Source organism: Rhinatrema bivittatum, chromosome 9 (assembly GCF_901001135.1).
Source record: "Rhinatrema bivittatum chromosome 9, aRhiBiv1.1, whole genome shotgun sequence".
Lineage (NCBI taxonomy): Eukaryota > Metazoa > Chordata > Amphibia > Gymnophiona > Rhinatrematidae > Rhinatrema > Rhinatrema bivittatum.
This window is the reverse complement of record NC_042623.1, coordinates 186,643,989-186,662,166: the sequence shown is the minus strand read 5'-3', so window position 1 is coordinate 186,662,166 and position 18,178 is coordinate 186,643,989. Positions and strand designations below refer to the sequence as shown.

Here is an 18,178-nt window from a genome sequence, read left to right as displayed (position 1 = left end):
CCATCAGTCCAGGTGTCCACCATCGATGCTTCTCTCAAATCCAAAGAGGATGTGACTACCTCTGGCACCCAGTTGGTCGGGGCATTGGTGATATTCAAGGAGGAGCTTGAGAAGTGCATGCAGGCGGCTGCGGAGCAGGCGGTGCAGTTTTGGCATTGGGGCACCAGGGCCAGCACCTACCTACCTTGAGCCCCTGCTCTAATTTCTTCATGTGCTTATCGGCGTGCTACTGACACAGCATGTGCCAGTACCCAGGGGGGCATCAAAGGTGTCACTGGCCGATACAGTTGTCATCCATGATTCTGTGGAGGGGTAAGCTCGCCCGGCGATATTAAGTCGGAGGTCCCGAAGAGTAAAAAAAGTAAAAAGAAAAAAATTTCAAATGGGCCGGTGGCTGTCGGGCCGAAAACCGGATGCTCAATTTTGCCGGCGTCCGGTTTCCGAGCCCGTGGCTGTCAGCGGGCTCGAGAACCGACACCGGCAAAATTGAGCGTCGGCTGTCAAACCCGCTGACAGCTGCCGCTCCAGGTCACTAGCGTGTCCCTAGCGCCTTCTTTTGCCTCCTTTTGCCCGTTTCTACTGCACCACCTAATTTAAATACAGAATCGTGCATACAGGCGAGTGGCCTGTGCGCGCACTGGGAGAGCAGGCGTTCGTCCGCTCTCCCGCGGACTTTACTGAATCGGCCCGATACTTATTTGTTTCTCTTGGCTCTTAGTAACCTTTTTTTATTCTATTTCCCTTCCACCTCCGCCATTAATGTAGAGAGCAGTGTTGGAACTGCATCTAAGTGAAATAGCTTAATTTAGTTAGGGGTATTAACCACCGCAATAAGCAAGCTACACCCATGCTTATCTGTTTATTCAGACTATGTAATTCAGGCCTTGTTGATTGTTGCCTGAATATAGATCCACCTTTCTTCATTCCCCCCTGCCGTTAAAGCCGAGAGCTATGCTGGCTTTGCATTGAGAGTGAGCCATGGTAGCATCAGTGGCGCACTTGCGAGCAATTCCCATGGAGCAAATCTGCAGAGCTGCAACGTGGAGTTCTCTCCACACGTTTACATTGCATTATTGTCTGGATAGGGATGGCCAATGTGACAGAAGGTTTGGCCAGTTTGTTCTTAGGAACTTGTTTGTGGTTTAGAACCCAACTCTCTTCCCGACTGGGGCCCATTGTTTTTGTTTAGGTTGCCCCCTCCTCTCTTGTTACCAACAAAACTGGTTATTGTTGTGCCCGTTGGCACCTCTTTTGGTGTTTTGTGGGTCCCCTTTTATGTTGGTGGGTAGCCTGTAGCTTGGGATTCATCCATGTGTGAGGACTGCCATCCTGCTTGTCCTTGGAGAAAGCAGAGTTGCTTACCTGTAACAGGTGTTCGAGGACAGCAGGATGGCAGTCCTCACAAAACCCACCCATCTCCTTGTGCAATAGGGTTTCCATTTCATGGGTTATTCCCCCCTCCCCCGATACGTGGCATATTGCATGAGTGAGCATGCTCAAAAAGGCTCAAAGTTCTAGAAATTTTGGCAAGTTTTCCGTGCCAGGCTCCATCGGATTATGTCACCCATGTGTGAGAACTGAATCCTGCTTCCTCGGAGAACACCTGTTACAAGTAAGAAACTCTACGGGCAAAGGGAGGGGAAAAAGCAATCGGCACCTGTGCATGCTGCCCCTCCTCGCCCTCTTCCCTCCGCAGCCCCAGCCCTCTCTCTTCTCACTCACCTTGCTTATTCTGTCCTCTTACCTTTGCTATTGGGAGGAGCTGTGCAGTGGAGCTGGTGGGAGAATGGAGGCCTATTCCTTGCAAAAACTTGTCAACTTGGAAAGGGCACAAAAACCAAGTGGAGGATCGAAGGCAGACAAGGGGAGGCAATTATCCAATAACCACTTATTTTATTTATTTTTATTTGCTTTGGGGTGTGGTATCAGTTGAAACCTACAATCTGAAGCCCTAAAACATAACCATAACCAGATGGCAGAGGAAGGTGATATCAGGAAAACCCACTTGCCTGAACTTGGAATAGTCTTGTGATAACCTTCAAAGAGAGGTGGAAACAGCAGCAGGAAGAAGCAATTTGGGCTGATGGATACAAGAAGTTGAGCAGCAGTGTATTAATGGCCGAATTTTAAAATGGCCACGGGCGTAAAAAAAACAGGTTACGCGTGTGGCTGGGCCTTGTGTGCGCTGCGCGCATTTTCAAAGGGACCCGGCCACGTGCGTAACCCCCCATTACAGGCTGGGCCCAGAGAAAGGGGCGGGGCTGGAGGTGGCCAGTACGTGCATGTTATAAAATTGGTGCATCCAAGTGTGTGTGTGTGCCAGGAAGGGTGCGCACCTTTTAGAATCTACACCTAAGTGTGGGGAGAAGATGATGGGGAAATAAAAGAGGTCAGCTGAAACCAGGGACCTGGTGGTCAGGAGCAAGAAACGCTAGGAGATACTTCGTCTTAATGTTATCTCCTGCGGCTACAGTGAAGAGGCTGGAAGACATTCTAGTGCCTTGCCTAATTAATGACATAAAAAGCATGGAGCTGTATGTCTCAAAGTGACTGACTGCTTTTTGTATTTTGATATGAGCTTTAGAAGGGATGATTACATTATGCAGTATAAAAGAGTAATCATTTCTCTGCTGGGAATCACATGCAAAGATCCTCATAACAAAGCATGGCCTCCTGTCGGCACTGGACTGGTATTTTGTCATGCTAACCTCAAAAACAACAGCCATAGTCCATAGACTGTGCTGCCTCCTGCCTTTTCACTCGGAGTGCACCGGGATAAACATAGTGACCTGTGGGTGCATTCGAACGTTGCTGTATGTGCATTGTTAGATTCTAGTACCAGTTGAGTCAGCCTTTCATTCCATTATGTCTTGGTGGAAAGCAGATGAGTAGAGCAATTGGCCACTTAAGCTATGTATCTGCTTCAGTGTGGCCTGACAAAGTAATAAGAGAAAGAAAATGACCAGAGAGTAGTGGCCTCCTAGCAGCGTGGCAACAGGTTTACTTTTCAGGCTATCCACAGTGATGTGCATGGGATAGATTTCCATGCGTTGCCTTCACAGAATGCTCGCATATCTCCTGCATCTTCACTGCGGGATACCCTGAAAACTAGGCTTGTTTAGGGAACTTGAGGCCTGGAGTTGCCTGCTTCTGATTTAGTGAATAGAGCTGCCCCTGTAAGGTCAGCGCTTGGACAAAGTCCTTGGCCTGGAGTTAGCAAGCACGAGCTCTAACTCTTTGAGCTCCAGTTAGAAAAACAGACTGGGGCAGTGGGCAGTGGTGCCACCGCTGCCGAACTCCAAAGCTTGCACTTTTTTTTTTTTTTTCCGGTCTGCTTTGAGTCGGTTTCAAGAATTCAGTTTGGCTTCTTTTTTTGACTTTGACCGGCGGATATGAGAGCTCCTGCCATAGCCACACAGGGTGGGCCTCGCCGTGTTTCCCCTCGCTGTGGGCCGTGCACATAAAAGGCCACTTGTTGCTGTAGGTTTTGTATTTCTTTAACCTTTCCATCCAGCTGGCCTTAGACACACACGCGCACAGCTGAAACCGTCCATCAGGTCTTTGGCTGCCGCAGCTCCCAGAAATGTTGGCCCCCTTTCCTTCATCCTGCACCGAAGCTTTTCTCAACAGTCGGAGCAGGCAAAGGAACACGGGAAGGTCTTTTGTTAACGCCCTCCCACTCATTTAGATTTCAAACACCATTTTTATTAATTTAAAAAAAAAAAAGAGAGCGAGAGGTTACTATTTCAGTTGCACAGGAAGAGGTTATTTGTGTTTGGAAAAAGACTGACAATATATAAAGTGCCCAGACACCGGGTGTGCCAAGCAGCTGAGAAAATACTGCACCAAAATCACTACAAGAAAATATTCTCGCCCCTCATCGTCTCTGACCTTCCAGGCTGTCTGGCTTTTCATCCTGTCGGATTAACTTGGGCTTTTTTACTGTTCTTTTTTTTTTTTAATTATTATTTTGGTAGGACGCCTTCATGGGTTACACTTTCATTCCATTGGCGTCTTCATCTGGAGCAGTAAGGGGCAGCCCTCCGTAGCCTGCCTTCTCGTCCCTCTTCCTGTACTTGATCCTCACAACAACGGCCATGAGGAAGGTCTCCACTATCAGCAAATGGTTGTTCATCACTTGAGCAAAAAAAAAAGGAGAATAAATATGTTAAAAGGCTGTCTTTGGGCTCCATCCAGTGTCCTGGAGCAATCACATGGCCCCCACTGTAAGGAGGAGGTATCGGCACTAGGGGAAGACAGTAAATAGCTGTAGCTGAGCCATGCGGCAAAAGTTAAGCAATGGAAGGAGACTTGTGCAGTCATGCAACTTTACAGATAAACTGTTCAGTACCTGCACCATACTCTAAAAAAAGGAAAGAGAGCTGGATTAGACGTAGAGCTGTGCTTACGCTGAGATCTTGCTTTGGAAGAATATAGACCGGAACAGGCGATTTGTCCAACACTAGCCAGGATTGAAAAGATGGATTGCTGAAGGGCAGTCAGGATCAGCAGAATCTGGAAAAGGTGACACAATAACAAGGTCCAGGACACTGGCAAGCACGGCAAGTTCTCACACTATGGGAGGCCCTGTTTGAGGCATTCCTGCAGGACCTTTCAGTGCAAGAGGTCGGGAACTGCAGCGCATCTACTACCGATTTACGCAGGATCTCAGGCCATAATGGGCAATGTTCCCCCACTGTATCTTGTGCACATTAATGGGAGTTTCTGCAGACGTAATAACATGGTTGTATTTCACCATCTTTGACAGATGAGCCTACAAGATCCCCACCACTAACTTCAGCGTTCTACCTTTCCCAGGTCTAAGTATAAAGCTCTGTAATAATCCAAATAGCCAGCCTAAACATCAAGATCCCCTGTATAGCCTGCCATAGACCCTACCATGTGAGCGCCTGCATGTCCTACTTACTGAGGTACCTGCAGCCTGCCAGCCAGACCTAGTTGCTAGCTGATTCTGCTATCGCAGGCTGCCAGACAAGGTCATGACTGTGCTTTCAATAGGCGATCCGCCACCTTGTCATTGATCCAGGCAGCCCTAACACCTATTGTTGAATCAGCTAAGTATGATGCTTTAAACACGTGCTGATAGCTCATGCTTTCTCCTGTCTCTTCACTTGTAACAACTGAGGAGTCTTCCGTGCTTAGTCCACACCCTCTTGAGCACCGTTATTGTTTAAGCCTTCTCCACCCACCCTGAGAGGACGCTGCATGCATCCCCCATCCTTTCCGTGAAAAAACATTTCCTAGCGTTGCTCCTGAATCAATCTACCCTCCTGAAGCCTCCTACCATGAGCCCTTGTTCTAGACCTTCCCTTCCCCTGTGCATTAAAATCTCTCAGGCATTTGAATATTTCTATCATATCTTCCCCTGTCTCTCCTCTCCTCTAGGGTAGACATGTTTACATCTCTTAAGTTGCTTTTCACAGGGTTTCCGAGGCAGACCTTGCACCATTTTGGGATCCTCTCTCTGGACTGCCTCCACTGTCCATATCCTGCTACGAGACAGGGCCTCCAGCACTGAACACAAAGCTCCAGGTGAGGTCTGCTTAATGAACTGTACAACAACATCATCTCCTCCTTTTTTTCCCCCCTAGTTATACCTCTCCTTATGCACCTCAGCACTTTCTTTCACTGTTTCCCTAACCTGAAATCAGATATAATCACCCCAAGATCGCCTTCGTGGACATCAATGTCTCACTCCTTATTGTGTACCACTCCCTTGAATTTCGGCACCCAAAACACATAAAACTCGTCGTCATTTATGTATTTAAATTGAGCTAAAAGGAATTAACACTCTTCAACCTTCTTCAAGTCACTTCTCATTCCATCTACTCCCTCAGGTGTTGCAGCTCTTGGCATCATCGTTAACCTCTCCACATTATCTCGCACTAAAGATCTTACAGTGCAGGGAACAATGTTCTCCATGAACGCAAGTTCAAGTTATGGGGTTTGCTAAAAGTGTTTGCAGGGGAGAGGATACCGCAAGCCATTGCCGCTAACAGATATTGTAGGATCCCACAGTGCAAGAGAACATGGCTGCCAATGTAGATTTACGATACCTCTAGAAGTACTCAGTGCAGGAGACATTTCTATGACTTCTTGCAGCGCACTAGATAAACGCACAGGTTACCTTAAGATACATTCTTCTGTGCTGGTCATAGCTTCACCCTGTACAAACTGGCCCCACCCAGAAATGTAATCTGTCCTATAAAATATAGAGTTCTACAGATTGTTGAAGAGGAAAACAATCTGTTTCATGTTTATTTCTCTGACTGCAAACCGATGAATGGACTTAAGTTGAGATTTAGAAACAAATAATCAGGAAATGGAGCCTAATATGAATATATAAAAATATATAATTTTAGTCTTTTTCCCTCTTGCATACTTAACCAACCGTGACTAACATGATCCTTTTTAGCCTTTCCAAATGAAGGCTCAAGGTGCTTGCAGCAGTATGTGAACTCAGGTACAGTAAGAATCTTACAATCTAAGAGGGTATCTGAGCCCACACGAGATAAAGTGACTTGCCCAAGGCCAGTAGAGGAAGTGAGATTTGAACCCTGGTTTCCCTGCTGCTTTAGCCACTCCATCAGCAGTGTTTTGCGCTAAATATTGCATCTCCTTGCCTCTACATTCACCAGTAGCATTTTGCAAAATTGTCTTACCAAAGGCAAGAGGCAAACCAGAAAGCACTGCAAAAAATATCCACCGCAAATATAAACACCGATTGATACCTGGAAAACAGCAAACTTGGCCTTCATGTTTTGCTCTGCCAAATGCACTTTAGCTTCACGAAAAAGGATTCCAAGGGGCCACAAAGCAATGATCATTGATACTCCAAGAAAGGTCCCTATCCACAGGGAAGGGCTGCTAGGAGAAATCTGAAAAGAAATGCCAGATGAGTGATTTACGACATAGTTTATCAGTAAACATCTGCATGTCCTGCTTGTAGGAAGCTCCTCCCCGGGACAGCTGCCCTTCCAATGCCTTTACCGTGTAACTACTCCAGATAGGAGCACACAGTGCTGCCAGTCCTAGTTACTGCCTCATGACCCGACTTGCTTCATTTCATCCTGTACATTTTAATTTAATTTTAAAAAATGACCAAATCACCTTGACAAAAAATATCTCAGGTCTATCAAAGGTCAGCCCATTTGAGGGAAGACCGAAATCTATCCTTGTAATGTGATATAGCATGCAGTCTCTTTTGTTTCAGAGAATGTACCATCAATTGGATTTTTTTTTTTCAATTAAACAATAACTTGCACAACATCCTTGCTCAGCACCATCTTAGGTTGTTGTTTTTTTTTATATATACATCTTGCTACGGCTTTTCACAGAAAATGTAAACATCGTACAGAAGACACAGATTTTCCAAAGGCCATCCAGGTAGAAGGTCAGGTTTTTACCTATAATCAGTCTGAGTTCTTCACCTCCTGCCATCCATTCATCTCCCCAGCTGCTGGTGAGACTGAACCCCTCATAACAAAACAGATAACTCTGCATGGGATAAGGAAGGGGTCAATCTTCAAGCAGATGAGGTGCCTAACTTACAGGCCGATACAGAACGGCGCGCGCGGCCGAGCACACCGCTTAGCTCCCGTTTGACCGCGCATTTTCCACGCGCTATTATTACCTTTATACTGTAAGGGGTAATAGCGCTTGGAAAACATGCGGCCAACCCCCCCCCCCAAAAAAAAACTAATAGCGCTCATTACATGCAAACGCAGATTGTTGAGCCTATTAGTAGTTATCCCCGCGGAATACTGAACATAACGCCTGCGCCGGATCAGCCGGCACTCTCTGCCCGATTCTCCGGCTCTGTTGCGCCCATCCTCCCCCTCCGACACCCCCCCCCCCCAGCCTCACAGGCTGTACGCCGGTGTCCTGAGGGCTCCAGGTTCTCCCCCATCGCAGCCCAGGCACCTGCTCTCTCCTTTGTTCGCTCTCTCTCTCTAATCAGACAGCAGCTAAGTTTCTTCCAAGCCTCTTCAGCGGGTGAGGGTCCTTAACAGAGCTGGCAGAGCGCTCTGCTTGCACAGGAGTCATAGGGTGAGTTGTTCTGATGACACCTGCAGACCTGACAAATCCTGCACTTAAGCCGCCTCTTCCACTAATAAGGAGGCGCTAGGGACGTGCTATTGTCCCTAGCACCTCCTTTTTAGCGTGGGGCCCTAATTTAAATAGAGAATCGCTCACCCAGGAGAGGTGCCTGGGCACGCGTCGGGAGAGCGGGTGCTCAACACGGAGCGTCGGCTCTCCCCCAGATATTTTTTAATCGGCCCGTAAGGGGGTTCGTCACCTACATCAACCTCTTTGAATCCTGAGTGAGGCTGAGCACCCAATACAGTTGCCAACTGGCTCCAGATTCACGCGACAGGGTTGATTCAATATGCCACTGCATGCTGGGATTTGTAGTTCTGATTTCCCTCTTGCAGTCTCTAAGAAAAGTAAGACTACAAGTGCCTGCATGCAATGGGGCACACACAGGACTGGATCAATCCTATTGGGTGAAATTGGAGCCAACTGGCAACATTAGCACCTAGGTGAGGGCACCTATTTTCACTAGGCTCCTACATTTAGATACCTAAAAAGTAGGGACGGGCTTTTGTTTTGTTCCATTTTGTAAATGAGATGAAAGAAAAGCAAAGCAAATGAAATGTCATTCCTTACTTCCTGCCCTGCTCCCCTCCCATCTCCCCTGCCAATTAAACCCACACATAAAAGTTTTAAAGAGCCCATCCCCCTCAGTCTTCCCTCTCCATTCCTCCCACCTCCTTGGCCCTCCCACGTTAACATTATCCCCATCTCTGGAATCCAAAAGTGATCCCCAGTCGCTCCTGTTTCACCAGTACTGGGTTTCTAAATGACACCAGCCAATGCCAGGAGCAACTGGCAATCACTCCTACCCCACTCCTGGAATAGGGTAAGGTTAAGAGGGAGGTGAAGGGAATAGGACGGATGGAAGGGGAAGGAAGCCCGGGGGCTTTATAAAACGTTTGCATGCAGAATTCGCAGGGTTGGCTGCCAGTTTCTATTGCACGCTACCAACAGCACGTTCTAAAAAAAATAAAATTAATAATAATAATAATAATAATAATAAAACAAAGAAAACTGAAACATTAAAAAAAATAAACAAAAGCTTCCACCTAAAGCTTCCACCAGTAAAAGAAAAAGAAGAAAGAAATTCCTACACGTCCTCACTAAAAATCGGGCAGTTGATTACAGGTCAGAGATAGGGCAGGGGGGGAAAAAAGTGCCTTGTGCTGATTTGTGCTGCTAGCTACATAAATCTCAGCCAACCAATTACAGGCCTAAGTTTAGGTGAATTTTCAGTCTCCTAAGTTTAGCTGAAAATTCTCCTACATTGCTGAGCATTTTTTGAAAACTGACCCTTAACTTCCATACTCACATCTTCCACATTGTAGGTACCATCTGACCACAAAATGATGCCAATAAAGGTAAAGACTGGCTTTAGAAAGGAGAGCTGGAAAGTTGCCAGGATAAATAAATTCAATTTTCGCCTGCAAACAGCAAAAAGGAGTTATATATACATACGCTTACCCCCTTTTTATCCCCATTTTCTCTTCCTGAACAATTCAGATCAGCCACAATTAATGCCTCAGCTGATGAAGGTTCCGGATTAGAATCTTCTCCTAGCCTATTCCATCAACGCGGCCTCCCTACATCAGGGGACCCCGTCCTCCCTACGGGCCCTGACCACATTGGACTGAAAATGCCAGCTGGGGCTCTTGGGTTGTAATACACACCACAACCAGCAGTACACTGGCTGACGCCTAGTCTAGCAATAACTTTGCATGCAGACTTCTAAGAGCCTGATTCTCTAAGCTTTAATTCCCATAGACAGGAGAGAAAGGTCTTAGTGAATCAGGCCCGCACTTAATTTGCCACATTCTGTCCAGAACATCTTTCCTTTCTAGTATAAAAAAGCTGGAGATTAGCTGTGAGTAGATCCTTCAAATGAGTCTCCTGCAGAGGCTAGAAATCTTGAATAGAATCATAGTATAACTACTAGTGATACCTCATCAAGATTTCTTTTCAGTTAATTCTTTATATTAAAAAATTCAGAAGTGTTAATAATGAACCACTCTCCATCAAGCCCAGTATCCTGTTTCCAACAGTGGCTAAGCCAGGTCACAAGTACCTGGCAGGATCCCAACGGATAGATAGAGTCCAAACTGCTTATCTCAAGAATAAGCAGTGGATTTCTGCAACTCCACCTTAATAATGGTTTATGGACTTTTCCTTCAGGAACTTGTCCAAATCTTTTTTAAATGCAGCTATATTAATAGCTTTCACCACATCCTCTGGCAATGAATTCCAGAGCTTAATTATGCATTCAGTAAAAACATATTTTCTCTTATTAGTTTTAAATGTACAACTTAGTAACTTCATTGTGTGTCCCCTATTCTTTGTACTTTATGAAAGAGTAAACAACTGATTGTTTACTCACTCTATTCCACTCATTATATTTTATAGACCTCTATCATTTCTCCCTTCAGCCGTCTGTTCTGCGGGCTGAAGTGTCCTAACCTCTTTAGCCTTTCTTCATAGGGGAATCATTCCATCCCCTTTATCATTTTGGTTGCCCTTCTCTGTACCTTTTCTAATTCTACTATATCTTTTTAGAGATGTGGTGAGCAGAACTGCACACAATACTCAAGATGAGGTCTATTTGCTTTCCTTCTTCTGCTGATCAGAAGATTTCAATATATTATCAATGATGACTCCTAGATCCTTTTCCTAAATGGTGACTCCTAATGTGGAACCTTGCATTGTGTTTGGGTTGCTCTTCCCAAAGTGCATCACTTTGCACTTGTCCAAGATTTGCATCATATTCCATTATTATTTATTGGCTTAATTAATCACAATATTTTACAGATGTAAAACAAAATGATGTACAAAGGGAAAAAAAAATCCAAAATCCTAAAATAATTTAAAATAGCATCTTAAAATAAGTTAAAACAAAATGAATAAATAAAAAATAATGTATCATAAATAAAAAAAACAACATAATAAAAAACAGTACAATAAAATCAATAATATAACAGATAAGTCACAAATAAATTGTTAAATTTGGAAGGCTTTGACATAGAAATTTATTTTTTTTTTAAAGCTTTTCTAAATGTAAGCTAGTCTTTCTCTAGTCGAATGGCAAAGGTAAAGAATTTCATAGGCTGGGGACAAGGTAAGAAAAACTGATTTCTATATGCAACATAGTAGATGATGGCAGAAAAAGACCAGATTGGGTTCATCCAGTCTGCCCAGTTGAGATTCTTCCACTTTAGGTAGATTAGAATACAAATTGCCATATGCAAAGCAACCCAATACCAACTCCTCTCCCTTCTACCCCACTTTACCCCATCCATCTTTTCTTTTACCTAATCTATCCTTGAAGACCAATGCCTAATCTAATGCCAGCATCCTTTTTCCATGTCTTATTACCAAGTTTTGTAATAATCCCCAGAGCCACCAAAACTTGTGAGGCTGCTTTCCAAAAAGGTTCAGTTTCCTCGTGCTCATTAAACCTCCGCGCCGGTTACCCTGTTTGACCAATGGATTGTGGGATCATTTGATGGGTCTGGAGAATCCACGACAGAGAAGCAGCCTTTTCTGTCTGTCCTGGATGGCTACCAAAGTGACCGGTGATTTGCATTCCTTGCTATCTTAAATCATATTCATACCATGAACATCTGAACTACCTCCGCTCAAAGAGGGATCAGATTTTTAAAAAAAAGAATCTTGCCTACTTTTAGCTTTTCCTATTCTTATTTTGGGGCCTGAGATCCCCCAGCCGCGATGTTAGAAGGGAGCAATTGAAGAAAAGAAGATCTTACATGGTCATTTTCATGCGAGGCAGGCAGGGACAGCAGCAGCAGCAGGGCCCAGTACTGATGACCATCGGCTTGTTTTCTAGGGCTTTCACCAGGGCCTCCTTCCCCCCGAATCCCTGGATCATGAGCATTAGTGTCAGGTAGAAGCAAACAGAAAAATAGCTAGGAAACAAGAAAGAGGAAGTAGATCTTATTATTTATTTGATTTATATTTCACTTTTCAGCACTTCAAAGCAGATTCCATTCAGGGACTATAGGTGTTTCCCGTTTGCAGTGGAGGCAGTAAGCTGTGATGTTTTTTCATGGGAGGGGGTCCCACTATTGTGGGGGGGGGTGTCACTGAAATAGTGGGGCCTCTCCCCTGAAAAAAACATCATGGCAGAATGGTGTGTTCTTTTGTCTCGTGGCCGAATCCCACAGGGCGAAAGAATGCGCGGAGCAGCCCTGTAACGCGATGGTGGCCCTAACCTCAAGGGAACGCCATCACCCTTTAAGGATAATCTGACAGGAGCTGTGATGTGTGAACTCTCCTGCTATGGAGCCTGAACCGAACTGAGACCATTTCACAAAGGCCTAGAGATGAAAGGCTCTTAGTATCATGACCTCTGTGGAAAGAGAGTTCAATGCCAATCGCCATTTTGATGCCTTCCCTTAATGTGCTGTCTCTTTAGTCAGGAGCTGTAGATGTTCCTCTTCAAGGGACCTGGGGTGCTGTTCTGTCTCTATTCTTACTCGGGACCCATAAGAGGGAGCTGTAGCTCCATGTTAAATAAACATGTGGAAACATCCATGTACCAGACTTTCTTCTACCCAAACACTGACAGCAGTGACAAAGCACAAACTGGTCTCACCCAATATAACAATATTCCCTAATTGCAGAGAGCCGGTACGACGGACTGGGTGAGGTACGGCACCCCCCTCCCAGTGCAGGGTAAAGCATGAAAGGTTTTATCTTCTTCATACAGGTCGATGAGCGCGTATTTAGTAGCGCTTATCACTTGTAAATCCCATGTAGATGAGGCTATTACCCGGCAATGCAAGAAATCCCCGTGCATTTTTTTACCCATCAAATATTACGCCTGGAGCAGATGTAAAGTCTTCCCGCGTGGCAAGGGCTCAACTGCTTTTCTGTGATTCCTCCTACTACTCACAATACTAAGTAGGAAGAACCACAGAAAGCAGCACCATATAAAAAAAAAACCAGTCTTGATGAAAACAAAGAAAATTGGTGGGCACACAATATACACGTTCAGGCCTGTGTATATTGTGCGTGTGTACTGTGGCAGTAAATCAGCTGCTGCAGGATAAAACAGACGCTCATAAACTGAGTATCCCTTTTGGTAACCTGCACACACAGGACACTTAATATTAATTTATTCACTGCTTCACTTACTGCTGATTGGTCCAAACACTATCACATGTCAGTGAAAGGACCAATCCCCTTTCAGAAGGCTGCCAGGGGGTGGGGAGGAGCTCCAGCCAGGCTGTTGTGGATGCACAGGCACTTCTCCTGAGCACCCGTTGCAGAACGCTAGGAATGCACAAATTATCCATTGCGTGTCCCTTTTAGCACGGCGGTTCGTTTGCGTATTGCATCGAGCACCCAGGAGAGGTAGATGTGCATGCATTCACTTTCGACGCATGTTTTTATGCGCATGATATTGCAGCGGCCTGAGGGTGTTTAAGTTCCTATGTTGTTAGCCACTGGGCTCAGCCAGTATGGGCGTGCCCTTAGCCATGTGTACAGCTGGCTGCCCTTCCTCACCCCACCCCACAGCGTGTTCTATCAGAATCTGCACAGGTGGAGCATGTATGCCTACAGAAGGATGTTAGTAAGGGCCACCCTAAGGGGCAAAGTTGAACCCTGCAGTCCAACAGCGAGCCCTGTGATCAAAAACTGACAGGAGTCAGGTGGCACCTTATAGGCTTAACCAATTTATTGAAGCATGAGCTTTCGAGGACAGGGTCCACTTTGTCAGACTAACATGGCTATCCCTCTGAAAACTGTGATCAGGTGCCCACAGGGTGAAAGAGGTCTTGGCTGCACTCACAGGTGAATAAAACCCATGAGCTATGTCACCCGAGGGACAGGACTAGGGCTGTAATTTTTTTCATGGCAACTTCTAGACAAAACCATGGAATGGACATTAGCACAAGCTGATGGCACGAATTACCATCCTGGCAAAAGGCACTAGTATAGTTCTGTACTGCAAACCTGCCTTCATGTTACAACGTTGCTGTAAAGAACCATATTCAAAATGCCTTTGAAAAGGTGAGATTGTGAAAGAGGGCGTGTGTAAAACAGGGTTTTTATAGATTAGCAACGCTCTCTGAGAATAAGAAGATGGTCTTTTCATCAACGGGTGCCTGTCAGCTTCCTGCACCAGTGAACAAACAGAAATTTTTGTAAAAGTCATCATAGGAAACTGGACAACTCCCGATAAGTTATGGAAACCTTGCCGATCATGAAGAAATAGAAAAACCATCCCAAAAGCGCATCCCTGGGCCTCTCTTGCCCCCCTTTTTGAAACAGTTGTGCACATCGTCAGGTGGCGTGGGGTCTGAGGTGTGAGGGAGGCCCAGCCACGAGGTAACTCACGCGGCAATGCCCATATCCACAAACATCATGGAGCGGGGAAACCAGAGCCCGAAGCAGCTGCAGACTGAGATGACCTGGGAAAGAAAGAGAGAGGAGATGATAATTAATAAAGGCCCTGGGAGTAGAGTTACCAGGCATCCCCTCTGTCACTGAAGCATTGCCTGCTATGCTGCTGCGGCTGCTGCTCCTGTGCCTTTGCCAGGCAGCTCCTCTCACTGGAGCTGACGCTGGTTGTGTGCTCCGGTGGCAAGAGGAGGGTCAGGGCGGTTGCTGGACAAAATGGCGCCTGGGCGAGGGTTGCTTGGGGCACCACCCCCCCCACCCCCCCTTTTCTCTTTCAGGCTCTCGTGCTTGCAGACTGACCCGGAAGAGTGGCGAGGCGCCCTTCAGTTCCCACCCCCCTTTGCCCTGAGAGGAGCAAAGCTCGGATACTTCTGGCCCCAGTGCATGCTGGAGTTAGAGCTTCAGTTTCTCAAAAATAGAAAAAGAAAAAAGGGACAAGCTCCATATATCATCATCATCGTCGTGGTCCTCAGCGTTTATCTACGTCACGCTTTCGCAGCACACGAGCAGAGTAGAATAGGAGTTCTAAACCTCACCCTGTCTTTCATGATCTTGTGTTGTCCGGTATCCTTTGTCTCTCATTCCTATTAAAAATGTGCCAACGTCACACAACAAATCCCAGACAACGCTCTGGCAAAAACTGAGCTGATAGCATTTGGTGGCAAAACCACCTCCCTTTTGTGACTTAAGGAGGCTCCTGTCCACCCCCACCTTAGATTTTGCTAAATAGACTTCTGAAAGCCCTGCCCAGACGTGCACTGGAATCAGGACACCGCAGAGCCATAACTCCCCGGACACGGATAAAAACCCAAAGCCCCCCAGCTCACGGTGGGCGCTGCGCTGCTCCAAACGAGAGTCATCTGCTTCCCCGGACAGTGAACTTTCTTCAGCAGATAAACCGCCTCCTCTGTGCAGATGATGAGCGACAGGAGGGTGAGAAAGGTCAGGATCCCGAAGATGGACAGCTCCAGCGTGTTCAGCTCTGGGGGCGAAAGGAAGAGGAAAACGAGCTGTTAACTTGTCTAACCCAGACCCTGTGCGCAACCTCTTCCACTCTTTGTCCCGCTGAGAGGGAGAACATCTTTTCCCCAAGTTGTGTGGTACCTGAAGGTTTGCCCATGGACTACGCCAAGCAGAAAGCTCTATGAGAGGCTTAGAGACCGGCGGGTCTGAATCATCAGCAGCCTTACCTCACTTTTTGTTCCATCAGGTTACAGCTTTCAAGCACAAAAAGGATGACAGTGAGAGCCCTAGAGAGTAATATTGTTATATCTTAGGAAACTAGATCTCACCATTTTGCTTTGAAAAAAATGAAGGGTCAACAAGTGTCCAAGTTTACTGCCGGGCCACCACAATTATATTTTAGGAAACCGAAAGGGCCCCGGCCAGATGGCTGTGTGCGGGGCCACACCGAAGACCTGGGGCTGATTCCTGGGCCAAAACTCAAAGTATCCCAGGCTGGGGTTACTGTGAAAGAAGCTTTCATAGCCCCCCCCCCCCCAAGGGGGAAGAAAGCCCCCCCAGCTGGCTGGAATCAGGGTCCACACTCCCAGGTCCTGGAGGGAGCCACAGTCTCCGGACGCAGTGACTTGGGGCAAGTCACTGCCCCAAGTTATGTTATTCCCCATCGCCTTTTCATTGCTCCAAGTTTTTATTATATCCCTGTTTTATTGTAACTGCAACTTTGTCTCTCAGCACCTGTTAAAGTTCTTATTATATCTCCTTTGCACCCCTAGTTAATTGTAAACCGGCATGATGCGATTCCTATCGCGAATGCCGGTATAGAAAAACTCTAAATAAATAAATGAATGAATGAATGAATGAATGAATGGCGAGGGATACAAAATGGGAGGAAATACCCAGGTAAGGTGTGAATGAGCTGCAACCCTCAAAGAAGCAGAAGCAATCTGATGCCCCTCTGCTCCACCCCCTCCAAAACACTGCCGAGACTTCCCAAATATGACAATTTACTGAGAAATAGAAATAACATAGGGCAGCTTCCCCCCCCCCCCCCCCCCCGACCCAGCAGTTTCTTCTGGCTGCTTTGGAACCTCCACCTCCATCAGAACCAGCGCTGGGATCCTGGTGCCATGAGGTTTTCATCTGCAACCAGCTGAGGATAGGGGACGCCCCTCTCATCCCACGCATGCAAATGCTTAAGTCTGATCATTGCAGTGACCCATCTTGAGCTGGGGGGGGGGGGGGTCCCATACACCAGATCTCCTTCCAAAAAAAACCAAAACCCCTGTCATCATGGGCCCTGAATCCAGCCACCGGGTGTCACCCTTGAGTGATAACCAAAGGGGTTGTGGATGCTGGCCGTGCGGAGCGGAGAACATGGCCTGGGACCTTCCACACAGCACTGCCGCCGGGCTGGCTGGAGATGCTGAGCAGCAGTGATAAGCAAAACGCCCTCATCCTCCTCAGGATGACTCCATCCCACCAAGTACAGGCTGAACCGGTGCAGGTTTTACCCCACCGCAGTCCTGCTTTCATGATAGCCTGGCCGTAGAGGGCTGAAGCAGGACTGGCCCTCGCCTATCTTCTGATGACCTGGAGCTATTTCGTAACCCTGCCTCATTATAGCAAGAGAACATCCTCATAGGAAGCCACATCTCTGAGGAGGATGGTGGTATCAAGATCTGGATTCCTGTACTGCCATTACTGAAAATCACAAAACTCCAGGGGCTGGTGGGGGTTAAGAGGGACAGATGTTAACTAGTCTAGATCCCAATGTAGATGACTTTCTAATCAATTGACGTACTCCAGAGGTTTGGACTTTATTGCACTTACGGTAAAAAAGTTGCGCTGAGGTTGGTGGTTCTGAGAAACAGGCTTTAGGCACGCTGAAGTTGGTAATCAGGAGGTTGATCATTTGCGGAGAGAATCTACAAAAGAAAAGGCCAAAATAAATGATTAAACTGAAAACCAGCTACTAACGAACGTGGACAGTGCTGAAATCCATCGGCAAGAGAGCCCTGCTCCCTAGCTGAGGCCTCACCGTCCCTGAAGCAAAGCACAGGGGTTGCCAGGGGCACCGTAGAGGTCCGGGGACATAGGGAATTCCTTGAAAGCAGCAGTGACACTGATCCTGAAGAGAGTCCCTTTTGGCCACGCTTGGATTCTGAGTTCACATCCCCATTGCACTGCGCTAGGTGTAGCCCTGCTTCTTCCGTTAGGAATCTGCACCACAGATACAAGAACGCCATCTGGCGTGGACGCCTAAAACAAGCCCGGACTGGCCAAAAGTCGTCCTGGAGAAACCGGGTCATTTGGCAGCTCTGGTGCAGGCCTGGGTCAGGAGGTTCACAGAGACAAATGGGGGGACATCACAAATACGATGGGATGTGAACCCGAAGCAGGAGATTACAGGGACACCTAGGGGAATGCCCCACAAATTCTACAGTGCAGGCCGCAGGGAATTACGTGGACGCAAGGGAACATCATGAATGAGATAAGGAGGCGGCCCCAGTGGTTACAGGCAGGGACACAGAAGAGCTCCTTGGCACTGAATCTGCTTATTGTGCCAGGGACCTGGCTTACAAGAAGGACGGCTGCATCATCATGGAAAGATTGACCTTCTTCTGGCGCACAACATCTGTCTCCTCTGGATAATAACTCTTCTCTTGCCACACTTACCTGC

At 46.8% G+C, this 18,178-nt stretch overlaps 1 protein-coding gene across 5 annotated transcripts in view; it reads right to left on the bottom strand.

Moving 5' to 3' along the window:
• Positions 1-1,876: 1,876 nt before the first annotated feature.
• Positions 1,877-18,178, bottom strand: part of SLC51A (solute carrier family 51 alpha subunit) — a 99,779-nt gene continuing 83,477 nt past the window's right edge. For all 5 annotated transcript variants that reach the window (XM_029616776.1, XM_029616775.1, XM_029616773.1 and 2 more), the window contains exons 2-9: positions 17,329-17,423; positions 15,363-15,517; positions 14,473-14,546; positions 11,877-12,035; positions 9,431-9,542; positions 6,753-6,899; positions 4,410-4,515; positions 1,877-4,137 (exon numbers count right to left, since the gene is read on the bottom strand). In XM_029616776.1, the coding sequence (XP_029472636.1) occupies positions 3,992-4,137; positions 4,410-4,515; positions 6,753-6,899; positions 9,431-9,542; positions 11,877-12,035; positions 14,473-14,546; positions 15,363-15,517; positions 17,329-17,410 (981 nt within the window). In that variant the 5' untranslated portion in view covers positions 17,411-17,423 and the 3' untranslated portion in view covers positions 1,877-3,991. The remainder of the gene's footprint in view (positions 4,138-4,409; positions 4,516-6,752; positions 6,900-9,430; positions 9,543-11,876; positions 12,036-14,472; positions 14,547-15,362; positions 15,518-17,328; positions 17,424-18,178) is intronic.